Here is a 21916-nt window from a genome sequence, read left to right as displayed (position 1 = left end):
GTCTCCACAAACACTAACCCAAGGGCCAAAACCCAGAGTCGGGGGTGGGCATGAAGGAGGAGGGCAGGTGTAAGACGGCCGGGCGGGGGGACTGCGGCAAACAGAACTGCACTCAGTCTGAAAGGGGCCACCCCCTGGGCCACTCCAGCCAGCCTGGTGCCACCCTGTTAGAGCTTCAGAGTCTTAAAGAAAACAGAAACTCCCTAATTTTCAGAAAAGTGGCAACTACCCTTGCATTCTTTGAAAGCAAAGGGCCAGTCCAACCAAAACCCACTTGTGTGCCAGGTTTGGGCCAGGGGCCGCTGATGGTGACTTCTGCCTCCGTCACACAGAATGGGATGCTTCCCCAGAGCGCTTCGTTGGCCCTTCTCTGTTCCTTTGCTCCTAGCCTGTTGGCACCCGAGGATGCCCGCCCCACTTCCTTTTGCTGGTATCTCACTTGTTCCCATAATGCAGGCCCCTCTCCCCTGAGGCCCTCCCTGACCACCTGAATGGGGGCCAGCCCTCTCCCCTGCAGCATCCCCAGGCACGCTGGGCCACTCGTGTGGTCCCGTCAATTGTCCTCAGCTCCTGTGCTGTAGCCCGAGTCTCCTCGGGCCCAACGCAGTGCACGCAGCGGAGTAAAGCCCCACAGACGCCGGTCCTACGCGTGAGACCCTGCAGCCCGGACGTGTTTCTCTTTGTCTGACACCATAAGTCCTGAAAGCTCCGACGGTGCTCGGATCACTCGGTGAGCCCGGCCCTGGCCACCAAGACTGGCAGGCGGTGCGTGAGGCCGGGCGGGAGGGGGCGGGGCCTAGGAGAGGCTGGGCCTGTGGGCGGGGCCTGTGAGGGCGGGGCCTACTCACCGCCTTGTACTCCATCAGCTCCATCTGCAGGCGCGCGATCTCGGCCCGCAGCGCGCTGATCTGCTGGCTGGTCTTGTCCTGGTTCACCACCACCTTGTTCTTGATGTTGCGGGCCCGGTTGGCGTACTTGAGCGTGTTTAGCGTCTCCATGAAGTCGCGGTCCGAGGGGCTCACGCAGGCGATCATGATGGTCTGGCTGGGGAGTACGGGGGTGTGGAATGAAGGGCGAGGGCACGGGCCGGCCCGGGGGGCGGGGGCATCACTTCGGAGCAGATCATGCTCCAGGCAGGGGGCCCTAAGGACCTGGGCAGAACCTGGAGCTGGGGCTCCACACCACCTGGCCTGGGTCTCCACTGCAGCAGTGGTGACCGCCGCGATGCTGTGATGCAGCCCCAGCGTCCCCTTTGGACTCTAGCACCTCCTTCAGGACACCCCTCCCTGCCGTGCAGACGATGAAGCCGGGCCCAACCGTAGTGGCCGGGGGGCACCTCGAGGCCTGCAGCCCACAGGGCTGGGCGGGGCCCTGTCCACTGAGCTGCCTGCTCCAATCCGGCCACTGGCAGGCCCCTGAGCTCCCCTGCCCCTGCCCAGGGTGTCGGCGGGTACCTGTTGCCGCCCAGTGAGTCCTGGAGGAGCCGGGTGAGCTTGGAGTCCCTGTAGGGCACGTGCACCACCTTCTTGCTCTGGTCCCCCAGGGCGCTGATCACGTTGCCCAAGGCCAGCTGCAGAGACAGACGGGTGCTCGAGAGGCACTGGGAGAGGACCAGTGAGCCCCGAGGGTAAGCCTGGCCCACCGACCCCAGCAGCCCGCAGGCTCCCCGAGGGTTGAGAGGCAGATGTGAGAGTTGGTGACAGTGGGCAGTCAGGGGCAGGGCAGCGCACACCCCGGCCAGCAGCCGGCCCAAGGCGGGCCTGGGGAGGGTCCGAGGCTGAGCCGTGCTGGCCGCCGCATGCCTACCAGCCCACAGTTGATGGAGATGCCCTCCTTGGCCCGCTCGCCCGTGGCCCCCGTCCGCTTCAGCCGCTCGGAGCCGGCCAGGTCCACGAAGTGAAACTTGGCGGTGAGTGTCTCATACTCGCTCGCAGGAGGGGCACCATCAGGAAGCCCACTCACAGCCTCATTCACCTGCGGGGAAGCAGCCGGCATGGGCCCCTCTGCTCCCAGCCCCTGCCCTCAGGCCCTGGGGGGCAGCGTGGCTGGGGGGCCTCGCGCACACCGAGCATCAGACCGCGTGCACCGAGAGGAAGGCGGGTCCTCCAGGGGTAGGGTGAGCCGAGCCCGAGCCCGGGCCTGCTGCCCAGAGCCTGGGCTCCCGCCACACCGCCCTCCCGCCCACGGGTGTCTGACTCGGGCTGCTCACCAGGTCCGGCCGGGCACACACACGCATCTGACACAGGTGGATGGTGAAGATGGCGTGGGAGCGTGAGCTCTGCACGTTCATCTGGGTGCTGGCCGTGGTGCGGGACAGGGCACCCTGCTTCAGGCACTGGATCAGCTGCGGAGGGGCGGACATCAGGGCCTGCAGCCGTGTGGCCCGGGCGCCACCCCCCACCAGCCCCCTGCGGCTTCGCAGTCGCTCACCTCCTCCTGTGAGCTGATGAGGCGCGAGGTGACGCCTGTGGTATAGATGCTGCCACTGGCATCCTCGTGGATCTTGATGTTGGACTTGCGGTGGCGGGCATCGGGGTCACGGGCACTATCGAAGAGGTCGAGGATCTCCTCGTTGTAGAGCTGTGCAGGCAGGAGATGGGGCTGGGTGTATGCAGGCGGGGCCGGGGCCCCTGGGGCTCTCTCCAGCCACACACCAGCTCTGCTCTGCAAGCGTGGAGACTGGCCCTGGGAGGCTCCCTGGCCACCCCGGTTCTCCCGGGGCTTCGGTTCTGGGCTCTTTCCTCTGCACAGGGCGGGGGCAGCTGGATCCTGGGCAGAGCCCACAGAGGCAGCAATGAGTGCTCCGCCCCGGGGGCTGAGGACCTGGTGGGAACAAGAGGACCAAGTCCTCCTACAGACAGAGGATGTGATGTGACAGGGGAGTGGGGGCAGGGACAGGGGTTCCAAGCGGGGAGGTGGGGCTCGTGGAGAGCTGAGCTGAGCTGGGGGGGGGGGGGTGAGGGATGGAGAGCCGCCTGTGACCTGGCCCCCAGTGAGCCTGGGGACACCACTCTGGGAGGCGGCCTGGCCAGGAGTGTCCCCCAATTTCAGATGGTCTCAGCTTTGGAGACGCCTGTGCTTGGAACAGCTGGCCGGGCAAGTTTCACCTGCTGGAACTGTCACCAGGCAGGGAGCTGGGGTGGGAACAGGAGGGACTGGAAGTGGTCAGCAGCCAACAGAGGCCTGTGTGGGGCGGGGGCAGGTCCCAGCCCGCGGACATCTGAGGCTTTGATGGCCTTCAAGAGACAGAAATACCCCACAGGAAGGGGAAGAGGAAACGGAAGGCCCTGGTGCAGATGTGGGGCCTTGGTGTCTGTCTGTCTGTCAGGACAGATGCACGGCAACGTTTAGTCCCTGTGGGTCACCATTGGGTGTGGGCTTTCTAGGTGCTTAACTGCTCTTTGGGGCTCTCTATGCCAAAAGGATGGAGAAAGGAAAAAACAAAGAGAAGTTTATAGAAATATACAGTGTGGGACACACATACACACAAACATACACATATGCATATACACAAACACGCAGATATACACAGACATACACGTACACACACACACAGACATATACAGTGTGTGTGCTCAGTCGCTCAGCTGTGCACGACCCTGCAAGCCCCATGGACCACAGCCCGCCAGGCTCCTCTGTCCATGGGGTTCTCCAGGCAAGGATACTGGAGTGGGTTGCCATTTCCTCCTCCAGGGGATCTTCTTGACCTGGGGTTGGAACCCTTGTCTCCTGTGTCTCCTGCATTGCAGGCAAATTCTTTACCAGTGAGCCACCTGGAAACCCATACATACATACACACATACATACATGTACATACATACCCACGCCTGTACACACAGACACATACACACATACATACATGTGCATACATACCCACGCCTGTACACACAGACACATACACACATACATACATGTACATAGATACCTACGCATGTACACACAGACACATACACACATACATATATACATATACAGACACACATACACATGCCTACACACACATATAAATACATGCATATATAGACATATACATACACATACACATATACCTACACACACACACAAAGGCAGACTCTCTATCAAAAGCAAAAGTCCAGAAGGACAAAGAGCAGCGTCCAAGCCTAAAGCACAGGCCCCCTAAGGGAACAGCAGTGCACATATGCCTGGGAGGGAGCAGTGCTGGGGAGGCAGAGGTGGACAGGGAGACCTGGAGAACACTGGGGCCACATCCTTCCCTCTGAGGACACCCTGGACACGGTCAGAGCCCAGGGCGACCCCATACCCAGTGATCGCCCCGGGGCCAGGATCCCTGGAACTGACGCTGCCTGCACCAGACGGCTGAGAGCAGGAGCCTCGCCACACCTGGCCTTGAGAGAGGTACTGAGCCCACGGCCCTCCTGGAGCCGCTTCTGAGAGGCCTCTGGGCAGGCCAGGGGGCCCCTCCTCAGCCCCAGAGCCCTTAGCTGCCTCCCCGGGGCTCAGCACCATGACCTCCTCCCAGAGAGAGGGGGGCCAGAGGCCAGAAAGGCCGCCTCTGGAAAACCCTCCTGCCCTGGGGTCAGAGAAGACTCTGAGGGTCAGGAAGGACCTCGGCCAGAAAGGGAAGGGAGGGCCCAGCGGAGGCCAGAAGGGACGAGAGCCAGAGTTCTCACTATGAGCCAGGCCGGTGCGTCCTCGTCACCCTAAGGCCCCTAGGATTGGGTGCCATCGCCCCCACCAGGAGGCAGAGCTGTAATCCGTCCGTGTTTGCAGGGATCCTACAGGTTCTCCCTGACTCGAGCTCCGTTGGAGGCAGGGAGCCCCTTCAGGGCCTCGCGGGCAGACCTCCAGTGCCGCAGAGCAAGGGGCCCTCCTCCCCAGCGGGGACCTCATCCCTGCGATGCCTCCGCGGCGCCCCAGGCTCTTCTGCCGCCCCGCGGGGAGCCCGGCCCCCAAGTCCTGCCGCCCCCCCTCCCCTGACCCTGCCCCTGCCTATCCGCAAGGCCACGGACCTCCAGGAACTGGGCGCTGACTTTGAACTCGGGCCCGGCCACGCCCTGCTCCTGAGCCCGCCGCTTGCGCTCCGCGATGCCCCCGAAGAGGTGCGCGATGGCCCGCGGGATGATGCCCTGCTCCTCCTCCGCTGTGGCCACGTCGAAGCCGGTGCCCATCGTGTACGTCTTCCCGGCCCCCGTCTGTGTTGGCAAAGTGGGGAGGAGGGCGTTACCCAGCACTCTGGGAGGCGGGGCGGCGAGCCCAGGACCCTCCCAGCCTGTCCTCTCCGCCCGATCCCAAGTCTCAGCCAGCAGCGCCCCAGCACCGACCACGGCCAAGACCCCGGCTGCGTCCCAGCTGCCCTGCGGGCGGCTCTCCGCCCTCAGACGGGCCAGGCCAGAGGGACCGCAGGCGGAGACGGCGCTCACCTGCCCGTAGGCCAGCACGGTGGCGTTGTAGCCCTCGAAGCAGCCCTCCACGAGCTTGCTGACGCAGGTGCAGTAGACCTGCTCCTGCCAGGCGTCCAGGTCGAAGACAAAGTCATAGGTGAAGGCCTTGTCCTTCCCCAGGAGGACCTGCGGCTCCCCGGGGGTGACCGACGTGCAGATGTGGCAGCCCTCAATCTTCTCTTTCGACAGCTGGGGCCGGATCCTGCCCGGGGCGGGGGGCGGGAGGGAGTCCTGGGTCAGACGGGCTGGGGGTGGGACTGCTGCTGGCCAGCGTCTGCCCCCAGGCCCTCCTCTCCCGGGAGAGGGAGGAGGAAGCACAGCGAGGGGGCAGCTGTGTGAGGCCTCCCTGACAATGGCAGTGAGGGCAACGTCCACAGCGCTCACAGCGGCAGCTGCTGGCGCCCTTATGTATGCATGCATTCTGGCTGCACTGGGTCTTCCTGGCTGCACATGGGCTTTTCCTAGAGGCAGAGCGCGGGCTTCTCGCTCTTGTGGCGGAGCATGGGCTCTAGGCGCAGGGCTTCAGGATTGCAGCCCATGGGCTCAGAAGTTGGGGCTCGAGGGCACCATAGCTGTGACGCATGGGCTCAGCTGCCCCGTGGCATGTGGATTCGCCGGAGCAGGGATCGAAACATGTCCCCGCATTGGCAGGTGGAGTCCTAACACTGGACCGTCAAGGAAGTCCAGCAGCTGCTGACATTTCATAAGCACCCTGGGGATTGAATCTACGTTAAACGTATTTTACCTAACACGAATTCACGTATTCTTCACCATAAACCTGCGAGGTATGTATTATTTGCTGGATTTTTACTGAGAAAACAGAGGCTGGGAGAGTTTGACTTTCCCAAGACTGGGCAAGAACAGAACCTGACAGGTCTGACTGAAATCAAAGCACTCGCTCCTGACTGGTCAAGGAGCCCCAGAGTCCGGGTCCGTAGAGACGGGGAGTGGGGAGAAGACGGCTGGCCCCTCCTGGAGGCAAAGTCCAATAACAGTGAGGGAAGGAAGGGCCAGGCCTGGCTGCTCCCCGGGGTCGGGGGGGCGGCTACGTCCGGAAGAGGAAACCAGTGCCTCTGCCCAGCTCTGGGGGGGCTGCAGGGGGTACCCCCCGCTCCGGAAGGCCCACCCCAGATGCCAGGGGATCAGTCTCAGGCACAAGCTCTGGTTCCTTTCTCGGAGCCAAGAGGGCCAGACCAGGCAGGACCCTGCAGGGCGGGTGGAGGCAAAAGTCAGAGAAGGGCAGGGACCCCCAGTAGGGGCGTCCGCCACAGGAGGGGCCCCCATCCCAGGCCCTGGGGGCTCCCCGGCACAGAGGAAGAGAAGGGGCCCCAGGGCGAAGTGGGGCGCGGCGTGGACACTGGGCAGGGCCATCACCAGCCCCTGACCCTCTTGCAAGGAGCCGCTGCTGGAGGAGGTCCCCATGGCAACCGAGAGAGAGTCAGTGAGCATGTGCATGGATTGGCAGAGAGCACCTCCTGATGCCTGAATCTCCAAGCGGGGGGGGGTGCTCATGGGCTCACATAGCCAGCCCCTCAGCCAGACTCTCACAATGAGCTGCTTGTCAGCACCCCTGCCCTAAGCCAACATTTACGGAGAAAAGAAAGCATGTGAGGGCCAGCCCAGGGTGCCTCCCCGCAGAGCTGGCCCCCAAGGGCCATCCTGTCTCCACCTCAGGCTGCCCAGCCCCGAGCCCCCTCAGGGCCCGGTGAGAAGCCCCAGAGCCTGTGGCCTGCGTTCAGCTCTGAGGGGGGATAAGAGGCTGGGGGCAGGGTGGTGACATGGGCTTTCTCCAGGACCAGTCCTTACACCACCGAGGCTGCAGGGGCCGGACACCCACGGAGATGACCACCCTGCTCCCTGCCCCATCTAGCTGCTGCGGGCCAGGCTGAAGTGAGAGCTCAGCTCCCGTCTCCCCAGGCCAGCTTCTGGCTGGGAGGGGCGCTGGGAACCCCACCCATCCTTTCTGGACCTACAGACCAGACACTGGACCCGCCAGTAAGACGCCCGGGCCGTGGCACTCCCACCTGGACCGCTGGTGGCCGTGGCCGACACACACAACCATGCCCGAGCGGGACACTTTGGTCCCCGGGGCGGACAAGGAAACAGACGGTGCCGGCCAGGGGTGGTGAGGCCCGAGGGTGGGCAGGGAGGGTGCCAGGGGCGGCGGGGTCCAAGCCTGGGCCGGGCGGGCTCCACCCCCCACCCCCGTTCCTGTGTTTCGTGCAGCTGAGGGGCAGGGCCCAACGTGCCCAGGGGAGGGCAGGCAGCTAGCTCAGAGGGCACTGGGAGCTCAGGCCTGGGGGCCCAGGGTGTCCAGGGCTCCCAGGGGGACCCAGCCACCTCTGAGGCCCCTGCAGTTTCGTTGGCCAGCGCCAGCTCCCTGCCACGTGGGCTGCTTGCGATGGGATTTCTGGATCCGGTTCAAATACCATTTAATTACCACAGGCAGACGGCAATGTTGGTGATTGGAGGAAATCGAATCAGGGTCCCTGGAGACAGGAGGAGCCGTGGAGGGGGAGCCGTTGCTCTGCCCAGCTGAGCCCATCAACAAGAGGCCAGCTTCTGCTCTGCCCACCAGGCCTCCAGCCCAAGAGGGCGGCTGGAAGGACATCAGGAGTCAGGGCGTAGAGGAGAGGGCTCCAGGGTGTGAGGGTCCAGGCATTGCAAGGTCAGCAGGCACTCACCCTGGGACCTTCCCCGGTCCAGCACATTTTGGTGTGGGGTCCTCTGGGGTCAGAGAGCCAGCCAGCCCCACGCTGGCCCATTCTAGGCACCAATGTCCTTGGCAGGTGTGGATGGGTGAGTGCTCCCATCCAGAGAATGGGGTACCAGCTGGGAGCCAGGGGACACGGGCCCAGGATGAGTCACTAATTCCCAAGGCCACCGACCCGGACAGGGCACAGGGGAGTGTTCATCCTAGGAACGAGCTGTGAACAAGTAGCTGGACGTGGCAGCTTCGTGGGATGAAGCATGCATGCTTTCATGTGCCAGTGCTGGGTGGGGCACCTGCCTCAGACCATCTCACTTAAGGGAGGTGATGCACTGGCGACTTCAACCCACTGTCCAGAGAGAGAAGCTGAGGCGTGAAGCCGCTGAGTCCCAGTCAGTACAGGCAAGCCAGGAGTCCGAAGCCTGCAGCTTCTCCTTTTCCAGCTGCCTGGGACACTCAGCACCTAGACGGACGTATGAGCTCCCTGCCCGTCACCACCGAGGGAGCAGGGGGCAGCTGGGCGGGGGGCGGCCTGCCACAGCCGACACAGGTCCGGCAGGCTGGACCCAAGTGCTGGGCTTTCTGGGGCCCCAAGTCCAGCGGACGCAGTCACCTGGGGGCTCCTGCCCCCCACACCCCGCCCGGGGGAGAGTCTGAACCCAGGCCGTGTCCAGGAGATAAAGACAGGCCCTTGGCAAGGGCCTGCCCCACCCAGCGGGTCGGCCAGCCCTGCTTCCCTGCATCATCCGGCCCTCTCTTCCCAGCTTCAGCTTTCTAGGAACTTCGCAGCCCTCCCTGCGGCAGCTCCTGACCAGCCTAGCCCCGCCCGGGGCGGGTCACTTCTGTGGGTGGCCCTGGAGCCCCAGATGAGGGAAGGAGACAGCTTCCGGCTACACAGGGCGGCAGGATGGCACCCCTGCCAGCACCGTTCCTCCCTGAGGACGCAGGAGGGTGGGCAGGGGTGGGAACCAGGCTCCAGGGTCTTCCAAGGGAACCAGGGTGCAGGGCGCTGTGGGCCCAACCAGGAGCAAGGGTGAGGCGAGTGAGGTGTTCGCGCCTCAGATGCAAAATTTAAGGGGGAATGAAAAAACTCAGTGATCAAGATAAATTATGATTTACTGCACTATCTGGAAAACAAACTGGCAAACTGTGCTGCCTGTTTTTGTCAAACCCAAACGGCGGGGGTCATTTCTGAGCAGAGGACCCCCCCCCCCCACCCCAGTCCTGGAAGCCTCCCCTGGGCCCTCCCCCAACCCCCCCCCCCCCCCCCCCCCGCCCCATCCTTTCTCCTGGCCCGTCAGGGGGAGGGCGGCGCAGGGCCCACTGAGAAAGGCCTGGAACCTCCCAGAACACAGCCCGGTATCTGCCACTTGGCAACCCGCAGAGGGCCGGCAGGGGCTCAGAAAAGGCCCGGACTCTCCAGCAGAGGGGTCCAGCCGGGGACCCGCGGGGCTGCCTCCGCGCACTGCCTAGCGGCGCCAGGGCCAGACGCCGGAGCCCCGGCGCTGGGGATTCTAACAGCCGTCTGTACACTCGGGCCAGAGGGCTGCGGGCGCCCGGGCCGCACCCCACACCGGCTCGTGTCCCCCCCAGGCGGGGCACAAAGGCGGCGAGTCCGCGCCCGGGGCTGCAGGAAGCGCTGAGCTCAGCACTTCCCCGGCTCTTCGGGAGCCAGGACAGGGCGGAAGCGGAGGACGGCGGAGCCAGCGAAGAGGCAGGCCCGGGGATGCTGACTGCCAAGGCGGGAGGGTCCCTCCCCCAAAGCCTGGCCAGCGGCGGGCCCCTCCAGACCGGCCTCGGTGACGCCGCACAAAGCCGCCAACCACCCCTCAGGGCTCCGCCCCGCCGGGCCCTGGGGCAGGGCGCGTGGGTGTGGCTCCGCCCCAGGTGAACCCCGTCCCTGCCGGTGAGTCGGCTCCAACCCCTCCGTCGGTCCCTAACCGACCGCCCCCGCATCTTTATCCCAGGCTCCCGGGGTTGTGGCCCCCAGGTTCTTTCCACTTGAAGAAGTCTTTCTTTTCTCCAAGAGGTCGTGGTTTAGTTTTTAGGTCGTGTCCCACTCTTGCGACCCCATGCCAGGCTCAGGCTGTGATATTAAAATAACTAAGAACTGCTCCAGAATCCCAAAAATTCTTAAATTTGTGGGGTGTGGTCTGTGATTCCTGACATCCCTTTTTGCTGGTACCTGGAACCCTGTAGACTCAATTCCTCAGGAGTAATAACCGTGCACTTAAGGAGCAACATGCCTCTTTGCTGGTCACCGGTCATTGTACCTACCACAGTTTGCACACGTTCTAAGGGCATTCCTACCACACTTTGCACACGTTCTAAGGGCATTCCTACCACACTTTGCACATGTTCTAAGTAGGGGATTCCCACCACATTTTGCACACATTCTCAGGGGGGCACCTACCACGTTTTGCACACATTCTAAGGGGTGGTTCCTACCACACTTTGCACACATTCTAAGGTGGATTCCTGCCACACTTTGCACACACTCTCAGCGGGGCTCCTACCACACTTTCCACATGTTCTAAGAGGGAGGTTCCCCCACAATTTACAGATGAGGGCTCAGAGAGAAATAAACTCAGCTTCAGGTCACAGAGCTAATCAGTAACTAGGTCTTCTAGGAAGCCCGTCTTTCCTGGCCATGGGACTGAAGGGTCAGAGCGGGAGGAGGACCCGGGAGAGCCAGCCTGCAGGTGAGTCATGTCACTCTGGGGTCTTCCAGGCTGCAAGACACCCTACAGGCCCCACGTCCAGGGCTTTGAGAAAAACCGCAGCCCCCTCCGACAGCCAAGACCACCTTGTAACCAGTCCCTTCAGAAACAGCCCAGGGGTGTAAGCCCCTCCCGGACACCCTAAGGTCTTTCTAGAACCCTGAATAGGAGCCTGGGGGACTGGGACAGCCCAGGGGTGCCTGGAGAAGTGAGAACGCCCAGCACCCTGTCCCGGGGTGGGCTGCCCAGATCCTGTGACCCGCTCCTCACGCCACACCTGGCTCTGTCTGGCGCTGGGCTCTCGCGACCTCCGATGCGGAGGCGTGTGTGTGTGTGTGTGTGTGTGGTGGGGGACAAAGAGAGGAGCTGCAGGACCCCGTCTCCCTGGCACAGTGAGGCACTCAGCCGTGCCGTGACCGGCCAGGGGCCACGTTGGCCCCGTCACTGAAGGAGCTGGACCGGAGGGGAACTCAGCCACCGCGCGAGGGATTCAGACTGGCTAGCAGCGAGAGCCTCCTGCCTGCAGAGGCTGCGGAGCCCTTGGAAGGGAACGGGGGTCTGCAGGCCTCCCCTGCAGTCATGGTCACTGACGCCGCCCGAGCCGCCAGTTAGGACCGGACCCAGTATCTTTTGAGAGCCGATGCATGGAGCTCCTTTACATGCAGGAACACACGTCATGTGTAAGGACTGCCTCCTTCCTGAGGCTCAGAGGGAGAATCTGAACAAGTCTGAAGTCACACTCTCCTAATGCTGGAGCTGAAATCCAAACCCAGCCTGACTGTGGTCTGGCCTGCCGCATCCTCTAAGCAGCCCCAGCCCAGAGAGAGGTGGGCCGGGGAAAGATGATCCTGCCGACAGCTGCCAGAGGGCCAGAGCCGTCTGCTAGGGGAGCATTTTCACATTCACAGTGAAGATAGCTGAGGCTGGGGCAAGGGAAGTGGGGGCTAGGGACCCAGGAGGCTGCTTCCTCACAAGAGCATGGTGCCCGCCTCTGAGGCAGAGGGAGGAGGTCTGCACCCACATTCGTTCGTGGGCATCCTGTCCTCCTCCCCCACCCCCTCCTGGGCAGTCTGCCAGCTCCAGGAAGTCAGCTGGAATTGACATCCCTGCTGTCTCAGGGGAGTCTGGCTCCCAGACACCCTGGGGCTTCAGCTGACTTACTGCGTCCTGCAGGGGGATGCGAGGGGCAGTCCGCCCTGAAGCAGGGTGGCAGGTCCAGTGCGGGGTGTTGCCCCTCTCAGCTGCAGAGCTATGGCACGGGGAGCCCTGTGACTTCCCAGGCCCCCCCCCAGCCCAGTCCTTCTGAGGCTGCCTCAGGGAAAACACTGGCCTGCACCCCCAAACAAGAAGGCTTTGTACGGCGGGGTCAAAGGACATGGGTTTACGAGGCCAGGCCTGGGGAAAGGGGTCCACAGCCCCCTCTGCTTGATTTCTGCCCCTACACACATTCCCAGGAGCCCAGGGAGGGCTGCAGACACTCAAGGGGACCCACAGGAAGCCTGGGGTTCAGGACTCTGACCCTGTAGCTCCTGGGGATATCCTTCACCTCTCGCTCTCTCAGCTCATCCCCGGGTCCTGGCCACTGACTTCTGCGGAATTTCCGGGCAGGCTGTCCAGTGGGGTAGGGCGTGGGCGTCTAATGCACAACCCCAAGGCATCAGGGTCTCAGCTGGGCCCGCTCCCCGAGAAACGCTGAAGGAGGCCTGGCGGAGGAGGCGGGAAGGGAGAAGCTGGAACGCGGGTGCGAGGAGGGGGGGCCAACCCCTGTCCTGAGCTGCCCACTCCCCCTGCTGCGGTCCACCCTGCAGGCCCAGCTGTGGGGCCTGGGAGGGGGCGTCCCCAGCCCAGGGAAGCCCGCGCAGCTGCGCCCCAGCCTTGCCGGCTGGCCTGCCCCACCCCCACCCTGTCCTGGGGCATCTGGCAGGGGTTTCCCATGACCTCCCAGGAGACGCTGCAGAGCCCCGAGCTGTGCTGGCATCCGGGTCTGGGGGGCCGCTCGGCGGGGACTGGGCCCTGGGGACGCTCGCCTGCTGGGGAATGCACAGCAACAGGCGTAGGCCTGCACTCCCACCAGCCCCCAACCCCGGTCCCCAGGGGCCCTGCCCGGCTCGACCCCAGTAACGGTGGGCTTCCACCCCCCACGGTGGAGGGACAGGGGCTCGGGAGTCTGGGGGTCCGGCGATGGTGAACCATGGCCCTGCATCCCTTCCACACCCAGAGCAGCGAGGGTTGGGCAGGGGTGCTGCTGGGGACAGGACACCTGCCGCGGGCCCCACAAACCCATCCAAGCTCCACCGCCCACCTCCCAGACAAAGGAGCAGCCCCCGGGCCCAGGCCGCCAACCCAGCGCAGTCCCCGCTCCAGCAGGGAGGCTGCCTCCCCTCACCAGCCCGCAGCCTCTCAGGGCCCCCATTCCTCATGGGGGCTGCTTGTCCAGGGGGTGAAACAAGCAAGCAAGGAGCCCAAGGTGGAGGGGTCCGCGAGGAGGCGGGCGGGGACGTGGCTGTCGGGGAACTGCCCTGCAGGGCAGCGAGGTGGCCCTCGGGCAGGAAAGCAGGCTCCAGGGGCAGCTGCATGGAGCTCAGAAAAGGCAGGAGGGCGGCTCCCACTAGTGGGGGCGGGGAGAGAGCCCCACATCCAGGAGCACGTGGAGACAGGCGGCTTGTGCCCAGCCCTGAGTCTCTCCCCGCATGCCCTCCCACGTTCACAGTCACAGCCGTGACCTGCCTGCAGCATCAGAGCAAACGGAGGCACGGAGACGCTGGCAGAGCGCCAGTTAGCGGCCCGAGCAGGCTGCGTGGAGCAGGGCCTCGGGAGGGAGGCTGCCCTGGGCGCACGGTCAGAGGCCTTTGTTCGCCGCGGTGAGCCTGAGCCTGTCTCCACGGTGGGGTGGCACCTGGCTCCCGCGGGCCTGTGTGGGATGAGAAGGCGCGATGCCTGGCGCCCAGCGAGTGTGCAGGAAGTGACCGCGCCCAGGCCCCCTAGCCCAGTGCTTCCATTGCCGCCTGCTGCCTGCAGCCCGTCAGCCACCAGTCCCAGGGCTCCAGGTGAACTGTTTTTACCTAACAGTCACTGAGGCTTAACCCAGCGAGACACCTAGGTACGCTTTCAGCAAGTGCTTATTTGTGTTCACATTTTCTTCACGCTCAGCTCCTCCAGAGTCAGCCTTTAAGGACTGTCCACCTTCTGCTGCACCCAGACCACTGCTCCTCACAAAAGGACACGCCAGAACAGACCGCTGATCCCATTGTACAGGGAGGGAAAACTGAGGCCCAGGAGGAGAAACAGCAGCGGGCCCCAGCCCGGCCCTCTGTCCCCAGAGCTGTGGGAAGGAGGGTGCCGGGCACATGTCACTTCTGTCACTTCCTCAGCCCCTGCCCCCCCAACCCCAGCGCGGTCTTCAAAAGCTGACAGCCAATCAGGCGAGCTGGCTAGGGCAGAGGGTGGGGGGCACGCTTCCGGGGCCTGCGGTTACTACACTGCACTTCCTGGTGATGACATAAGCCCTATTTCTGCAGCACGAGACCGCCACCAAGACTCTTGGGTCTCCACCACCCCCGGGAGGCCCTTGCCTGGGCCCTCTCCCAGGTCTGGGAATCGGACAGCAGGCGCCAAGCGGGCACTAGTTGGTCCTGGCCGGCCTCGGACTCTGCCGGGGGAGGGAGGCAGGGGGGAGACGCTGAAGACACAGCCTCCCCACCCCCACTAAGTTTTTTCTGTCTTATCTCTGTCCCAAACCACCAATTCCTCTTGATTCAAAATTTTAGACAGACACTGACTAAGACTTCAGCACAGCCTGGAGCCAGGGGAGTAACTGCAGCTAGAGGACAAGAGGACAGGGCAAGGCTGCCCTCTGACTGTCCCTGGGCGCCTGGCTGCTGCTCCCCAGCCCCTTTCCAGCTCAGGTCTGACCCTGCAGTGTCCAGGGATGGATGCCCAGGGAACCGATGAAGCCCCCGGCCCCGCCCCAGCAGACTAAGGACCGAAGCTTAAGGAAAGCAGGCAAGGAGAAGGGGATGGGGTGGTCAGGCCTCCCCTCGTGCTGGGGGCTCAGACCTGGGGGCTTAAAAGGGTCTTAAATAAACGCACCCCGTGACTCGGCTTCCTTCCCCAATCTCAACTTTGCCAACTAGCATTTCTTAATAGCCGCCCCTTCCCCTTCTCCCCCCACTAGTTAGGCCTGCATTTCTGCAACCTGGAGCAGGTCTGTGCTCCCCATCACCCCCCTCCCAAGTAGGGACTGGCCTTAACCAGCCTCAGAGCTGAGAGAGCCCTTATCGGACAAGAGGATTAAAGGATAAATGGATCACAGGGCAGACTGGAGGGGCTGGCCCAGGAGTCTTGGAGCAGAGCGCAGGGGCAGAGGGCCAGCTCCCAGGGTGGCCCAGGCTGGGGGCAGGGGTTGGGGTTCTGCTCACATCTAGACCTTCTCCCTTCACCCACAGCTGCAGGTCCTGAAAGCTGCCCCCTTGTGGTCTGACCCTTCCATGGCCTTCCCCTCAGCTCTGCAGACAAGCCAGCTTTGATCCTTATCCGGAGATTACCGTGCCAAGAGCCCCAGGCCTGGCACTTCTTACCTAATCTAGTGGCCCCTGGGCCCTTACACACACAGACACACACGCACGCACATGTGTCAGACCACATCTGCCCCATTCCTGGCCTCCCTGTCTCAAGAGTTGGACCCTGGACTTGCCATAAGTCATTCTCACGGGGACACAGTTAGATATAAGAAAGGGCAACCAGGCTAGGCCCCTGGCAGTTCCAGATCCTTGGCTCATTCCAGCAATGGTCTACACTGCTCCAGCCTGCCACCCAGTCCATCAAGTGGGACCAGAGATTTCCGAGGGTGGGGGGGGGGGGGGTGAAGGAGACCCCAAAGAACGGAGAACTCTCCCTGCAGCCCCCCAGTGGTGCCACCTGCTCCCCCTCCAGCCTCAGTCCCAGTCCAGTCCCGTCCTCAGCTCTCTGATTATAAGCTGGGCTCTGTCCAGGCATTGTCTGCCCTCCGCGGCCAGCTGCCCACTGAGGTCTGGCGTGTGCGCTGGGGCTGGGGTGGGAGAGGAGAAGTGGACGGGCCCTCCTGGTCCAGGGGGCTTCTCCCCATCCAGGGGACCCCTCCCCGTCTAGGGGACCCTGAAGGTCTGGCTCTGGAGGTGTTCCAACCCCACCCTCCCTCCAGGCCAGTGGCAGAGGCAAGGAGTGGGGACACCCAGATCCCAGCAGGCAGTCTCAGTGGAGGCAGAGATGATGCCGGTCACGGGAGGGGAGCATGGGCTGGAAGATGCTCCGGGTGGGAAGGGTCCCGGGAAGCTCCTGCCACTGGCAGCGGTGGGGAGAAAACACCAGCTCTTCCCCGGCTGCAAGGGTGCCAAGGCCACGGGCTTGGCCACACCTCTGCAACCCTGGTCTAGCCTGGGGGCCCTGATGAGGTGGGGCTGGGGGCTCGGTTTGGCTCTTTTGTGTGAGACGGAGTCCAAAGGAAAGCTGCCTCCTTCCCAGCCCTGGTCCAGTTTCCTTTCACGACGCGCCCAGACTCCCACTCCGCTGCAGCTGTCTTACTGACATTGCCACTCCCCACCCCCCACCATGCCCCTGGCCCTCCTCCTCACCCCCCATAGGATCCTGCTGCCAAGAGCCCCGCCCTGCCAGCCCACCAGGCATCTTTGGGGCTCCTCTTTGTCTCGGGCTGTCCAGGGTCGGCGAGTCTGTGCCAGTGATGCTCCGAGAGCAGCCGGCGGTCCAGGGGGAGGGCACGCTGGTCTCCCTCCCTCCACTCCAGCCTGTGATCAGTGGTCCCCTGGCCCTCTCCACTGCAGAGGGATAGCCAGGTGGCTGGGGCTGGGGGGTGGGTACAGTCATCTCGGAGTGACTGCCCTGGCATTCTGGAATCTGGGTCACCTACAACCCAGGGAAGTCAGAGACCTTTCTCAGACCCACCCTAGACCCAGACTGAGACTCGCACCCTCGTCACGCAGGGCTGGGTGATGCTCTCCACCATCCCTGTGTTGGTGATGGGTCTCAGGCTGGCACTCTCTCAAAAACGGACTGTCTCAAAGAACTAACCCCAAATCAAGAACAGGGAGGGTGACGTGGAGCGGAGCGCCCCCACCCAACACAAAGAACACACCTCGGCTGTACCCTGTTCTCTGCCCACCTCGCTTCCGCCAGGATGTCCCTCAAAGTCCCAGGCAGGTCCACGGGGCCCTCCCTGCTGCTCAATTCTGTCTGAGGGCCTGAGGATGGGGCATCAGGGTCACTGCGGCCTGCCCTCTGCGAGGAGAACCCCTGACACCCCTCCTCCGTCCCCAGCCCAGCCGCTCTAGGGGCAGGGCCGACAGGGATCTCTCCAGAGCCTCCGCTTCCCTACCGGCCAAGGCCCCATCCCAGCCTTTCCACTCGTCCTTCCACGATCTTTGTCTGCGGAGCCGGCCGGGGAGGCGTGCTGCCTGCCCGTCAGTGCGGAGAGCGCAGGATCAGCGGGCTGGGTGGATGCGGGGAAATGTCCCCCACCCAGTGTCCCCGCGTGAGACTGCAGCCCGTGGGGGGGCAAAGAGGAAACACACAGACGCTCCCGCCCGGGCCCGGGCTGGGTGTGAAATACCGGATTTCCTTGTTTATTCGATTTTCTGATCATTAAGGGCTCCCGAGAGGGGCCCGGAATCACCACCCAAACAAAGCCCCTCCTGCCGCCCGCGGGGACGCCGCTCCCCTGGGGGCCTGGCCAGCGCGCGGCGCCCTCCAGCGCGGCCGGCTGGCCTTCCGCGGGGGCGGACTGCCGGTGGAGCGGCGGCCCCTGGACCCCCGAACCCCCGCCCCGTGCCCACGCGAGACAAAGCCGAGCCCTCCGCGCACGCGCCCCGGCCACCCGTCCTACCTGACGGCCACCTTGACGCAGCAGTCCCCCTGGCTGGCCATGGCGCTGCAGTGCCGGGGCCCGCGTCGATCAGGGGCGGGGGCCTGGGGGCCGTTGCCCGGGGCGACGGCGGCGGCCGCGGCTGCAGAGGGCGGGGGCGAGGGCGCTGCGGGAGGGGGCTGCGGCTCCTGGAGGTGACATGCTCGCGGGCGGCCCGCGGAGGGCTCACCCGCGGCCGGCTGAGGGCCCCCGGGGCCGGGCCCGCGCGCCCCCTCGCGCCATCGGGCGGCGACGCTGGGCCAGAGGACAGCCGGGGAGCGACGGTCTCCCCACCGCGCGGCTCCCGCGCGCGCACCTCGGGCCGCGCCGAGCCTCCTGCAGCCGAGCGAACAAAGGGGGCGGGGGCCGGCCCGGCGGAGGCCCCGCCCCTGACGCCCAGGCCCCGCCCTGATCTCCGCCCCCGAGGCCGTTGCGCCAATCGAAGGCCCGACCCGGCAGCAGGGGCGCCGCGGAAGCCTTTAAAGAGACCCCTCGATGATCCGGGTCCACAAGCTCGCTGGGGGCCTGGAGAGGTTGCCTGGGGTCTCCGGAGGGACACACCCCCAAGAGCTGATCACACTGGTGCCTCGACCCCGGAGCCGCAGACCCTCAGCCTCTGTGTGACCTCCCCCCTCCCCCCCGCCCATAAATACGGAAGCCGGGCGCAGGGAGGGGAACTACTAAGGTCACGCAGGAGTTAGTGGCTAAGCGAGGGTAAGCACCCGGGTGTCCCGGCCCGGCGCTTCCCTGTAGAGCGTCCCACATCGCCTGATGGTTTGTGTTCCGAAAGCTCCGGGAAAGCCTCTCTTCTGCATTTATTCCGGTGAATTGCCAACCTTTACTTAGGGGGGATTCTCGCTAGTGTCTAACTAAAATCCCCTGTCCCTACAACCCTGCAGCGTTTTTAAGTTCATCTTTGGGTTGGTTCCCGGTCAGGCTCCTAGCCTAGACGGCTCCTCCGTTCTTGGAGACCGCGAGGGCTCCAGTGACCTTTATGACCTACAGATGACTCCCACCCCTAGCCCCCCCACCCCCTTATCCCTGCTCACTCTCTGCCAATTGCGGCTGTGGGGGCAGAGGGTCGGCGTGGGAGGCCTGAGCTGCCCCAGGAAGACAGGGAACAAAGGGAGCCCTGAGCTCCAGGCACCTGGGTAGAGGCTGGGGGGAGATGGGAGGAGGTGGGAGGGGGAGGAGGCGGGGAGGGCAGCTGCCTTCATTTGGGTACGAAAGACAAGGGAGCCCTGAGGCCTTGAAGCACTGGGTGGTGGTGGAGAAGAAATCACATTTGCCTTTCCAGTCCCTCTCCCACCTCGGAGACCAGCCCCTTCTCCCTGCCCGCCAGCTCCCAACACTGGGGCTATTCACGGGGCCCCTCACCAGCTGCCTGCCCTCCCCTCACTTCAACCAGCTCCCTCCGCTGGACCAAGCCCAAGAGGAGGACCCAGCTGCAGCTCCAGATGTGGAAGGCGCATGCTGGGGGAGGGGAAGAAGGGGAGTCTGACTCCCAGCCTCTTGCATCACCCTCAGATGATGAAACCACGTCAGAGATTTAGAAAAGGGCGCAGGCTAGGGGTGGAGGGTGCATATTTGGTGCCATCCTCCTCCCTTCCCCTCCCCCACCCAACCAAAATAACTGCTCCACCATAGCCCACATCCCAGTTTGGTTTGGTCAGACCAAAAAGCAAAAGATAATTTCAAGGGCAGATTTCAAGGGCAAATCAACACCCTCTACCCAATCTGATGGAAAACAGCAGCACCACCTCGGGTGTCCTTGGGTACGAGGGGCAGGGGTGGGGGAGGGCTTGGCAGGACCCAGCACATCTCACTAGCATTTGAACCAAGAGGAAGAGCTCTCTGGGGTCAGTGTTTCCCCCATCCTGGAGCAGGAGACCAGCAGAGTGCTGAGGAGTCAGACCCTGGACATGCTCTTCCAACCAAGATGAGAACTGGGGAGGACACTGACATTTATGGACCATCTACATGAACAAGGTACTTTACACGCATGTTCTCATGTCATACTCATCACCTGTGAGCTAGGCTTTAGTAGCAGAGCAGTGTTAGTTGCTCAGTCATGTCCAGCTCTGTGACCACATGGACTGTGGCCTGCCAGGCTCCTTTGTCCATGGGATTTCCCAGTCAAGAATACTGGAGGGGTGCCATGTCTTCCTTCAGGAGATCTTCCTGACCCAGGAATCAAACCCAAGTCTCTTGCGTTGCAGGCAGTTTCTTTACCATCTGAGCCACCAGGAAGATCTTGATTCGTTTCAGTTTTGCTAAAGGGGCCCTGAGTGTCACCCAGCATATAAGCAACAGATGCAGGACTGAACTCGTGCCGCCTGTGAAGTGCATCCAGACTCACCAGGCCACCTCCAAACAGATGCCCGGGGAAAGGGTCTGGGCAGCTAGGCTCTAGACTTGTGCTCTCCAGACAGCAGCGTTGCATTTTGCAAGGCTGCTCTCCTGACCAGCAGAGTCGGCTTCTCCAGGGGCTGGCTCTGGTTTCCTGCCTACTGGAGGTCCCCTCTGACTTCCGAGAGTAGGTGACCTTCTGACTCATAGCTTCACTGCTTCACTGCTGGGAAACGGCGCCAGAGCCTTGCGCTTTCCCTTCCCCCATCCCTCCAGGGCACACGGTACTGAGCCTGGAGGAGCCAGGAGGTGCCCAGGCTGATGCTAGGGCCTCCTAGAGGTCAGGACCTCAGAGTGGCTCCCTCCTGGGCCACCAGGGAGCCGCAGGACAGCCTGCTGACCAGATCTTGCCTCCTGGAGCTGCCAGTCTGAGGCAAGAAGGTCAGATGGGGATTCAAGGGGTGGTCAGGAAGCTTAAACCACAGCCTGGGCAGATCTGGTTAGAGGGTTGGGGGAAGCCTGGGATGGACACTCCTCAGTGCCCCCAAGCCTCAGCTCAGCCCTGCTCCTTCCCTGGGTGTGTCCCCGCCGCCCCCCATCCTCCCACTGCTCTTCTCCCTTCCCTCCTTCCCACCCTCGGGGGCTGGTCTGCCTCAGCTGCCTGTGCACACCCCCCCAACCCCCCACATGCACACACGCATGTGCACACACCCACACACATGCACACACACATGTGCACACACCCGCACACACATGTATGTGCACACACACAATGCACATGTGTGCGCACAGGCACATGTGCACTAGTCATGCACACACGTGTGTGCACACTCAGGCACATGAGGCACACGCGTGCACATGCATGCGCACACATACACACACTGGACTGCAGTGTGAGCCTCAGTTCTGGCCCCAAGCCAAGACCCCCACCCCCCACTGGGCATCTTGGGCTCCATTATCTCTTCTGACCGGAGTGGTGGGTGTGTGGGCAGATGGAACCCTGGGGGCCTGTCCGTGGCAGGAGTCTCCCACGCTACTGTGGAGATAGTACTAGACTCCGGCAGCGACGGGGGCAGCCATCTGGCCCAGATCTCTCCTGCCCGACCCTGCTCCCCAGAGCAGCCTGACAGCAACAGGGCCTGGAAGGCTCCCCAGGGGTGGCCTGCCCTTGAGTCTGCTCTGTGGTTGTTCCTCAGGCGAGCACCAGGCCCTGGCTGTGGGAGGAAGTGTCTGAGCCTTGCTCTGGAGTTCTGGCGGTGGGGGGCCGGCCTCCGGCCACAGCACCGCCCCCCCCCCGGCCCCCCCGTCCTGCCCAGCTGGGCTCCTGGGAGAACAGGCCCTAGCCCACCCTGCTGGTGGTGGGCACCACCTGAGCCCACCTGGAGACAGAGCCTCCTGCCTGCCCACAGGAGCTGTGAGCCCCAGACATGGCCTACTAGTGTGCAGATGTGGGGACCTCCGCTTAGTGAGGGCCCAGCCTGACTTCCCCTGTTATAGAGAAAGACAGATTCGGTCATAGAGGAAACCAGAATTTGTTATAAATAGCAAGGAAGAGAGAGAAGTGCTGTGGATTACAAATAAAATCACACACACACACACACACACACTATTTTTGGTTTCAGATGTAGATGAGTTGAGGGTTTAATGCACCACATAACCTCAAACACAGGAGCTTCATCCCTTCTTCTCTGCAGTGCTTTCTAAGACAGTGTTAGAGCAGGTGTGGGCAACCTCAGCCTTCAGTCAAGGTCATCTAGTTCAGCAAGAGCCCTTTTCAGGTGAGGACACTGAGGCCCAGGGAGGTGAAGAGATGAGTCCAGGG

At 63.3% G+C, this 21916-nt stretch overlaps 1 protein-coding gene and 1 long non-coding RNA gene across 5 annotated transcripts in view; one reads left to right on the top strand and one right to left on the bottom strand.

The window, feature by feature from the left end:
• KIF21B (kinesin family member 21B) overlaps nucleotides 1-18157 on the bottom strand; it is a 42609-nt gene extending 24452 nt beyond the window's left edge. For all 4 annotated transcript variants that reach the window (XM_020906984.2, XM_020906986.2, XM_020906985.2 and 1 more), the window contains exons 1-8: nucleotides 17728-18157; nucleotides 5403-5625; nucleotides 4992-5174; nucleotides 2431-2580; nucleotides 2210-2344; nucleotides 1807-1974; nucleotides 1455-1570; nucleotides 849-1044 (exon numbers count right to left, since the gene is read on the bottom strand). In XM_020906984.2, the coding sequence (XP_020762643.1) occupies nucleotides 849-1044; nucleotides 1455-1570; nucleotides 1807-1974; nucleotides 2210-2344; nucleotides 2431-2580; nucleotides 4992-5174; nucleotides 5403-5625; nucleotides 17728-17768 (1212 nt within the window). In that variant the 5' untranslated portion in view covers nucleotides 17769-18157. The remainder of the gene's footprint in view (nucleotides 1-848; nucleotides 1045-1454; nucleotides 1571-1806; nucleotides 1975-2209; nucleotides 2345-2430; nucleotides 2581-4991; nucleotides 5175-5402; nucleotides 5626-17727) is intronic.
• Nucleotides 18158-18583: 426 nt separating this feature from the next.
• On the top strand, nucleotides 18584-21392 carry LOC110146261 (uncharacterized). The gene is made up of 3 exons (XR_011490177.1): nucleotides 18584-18896; nucleotides 19632-19734; nucleotides 19965-21392. It is a non-coding gene; the product is annotated as an uncharacterized lncRNA (long non-coding RNA).
• Nucleotides 21393-21916: the final 524 nt, after the last annotated feature.

This window comes from Odocoileus virginianus, chromosome 11, assembly GCF_023699985.2.
Source record: "Odocoileus virginianus isolate 20LAN1187 ecotype Illinois chromosome 11, Ovbor_1.2, whole genome shotgun sequence".
Taxonomy (NCBI): domain Eukaryota; kingdom Metazoa; phylum Chordata; class Mammalia; order Artiodactyla; family Cervidae; genus Odocoileus; species Odocoileus virginianus.
The sequence above is the reverse complement of the archived record's forward strand: the minus strand, read 5'-3'. Positions and strand labels throughout refer to the sequence as shown.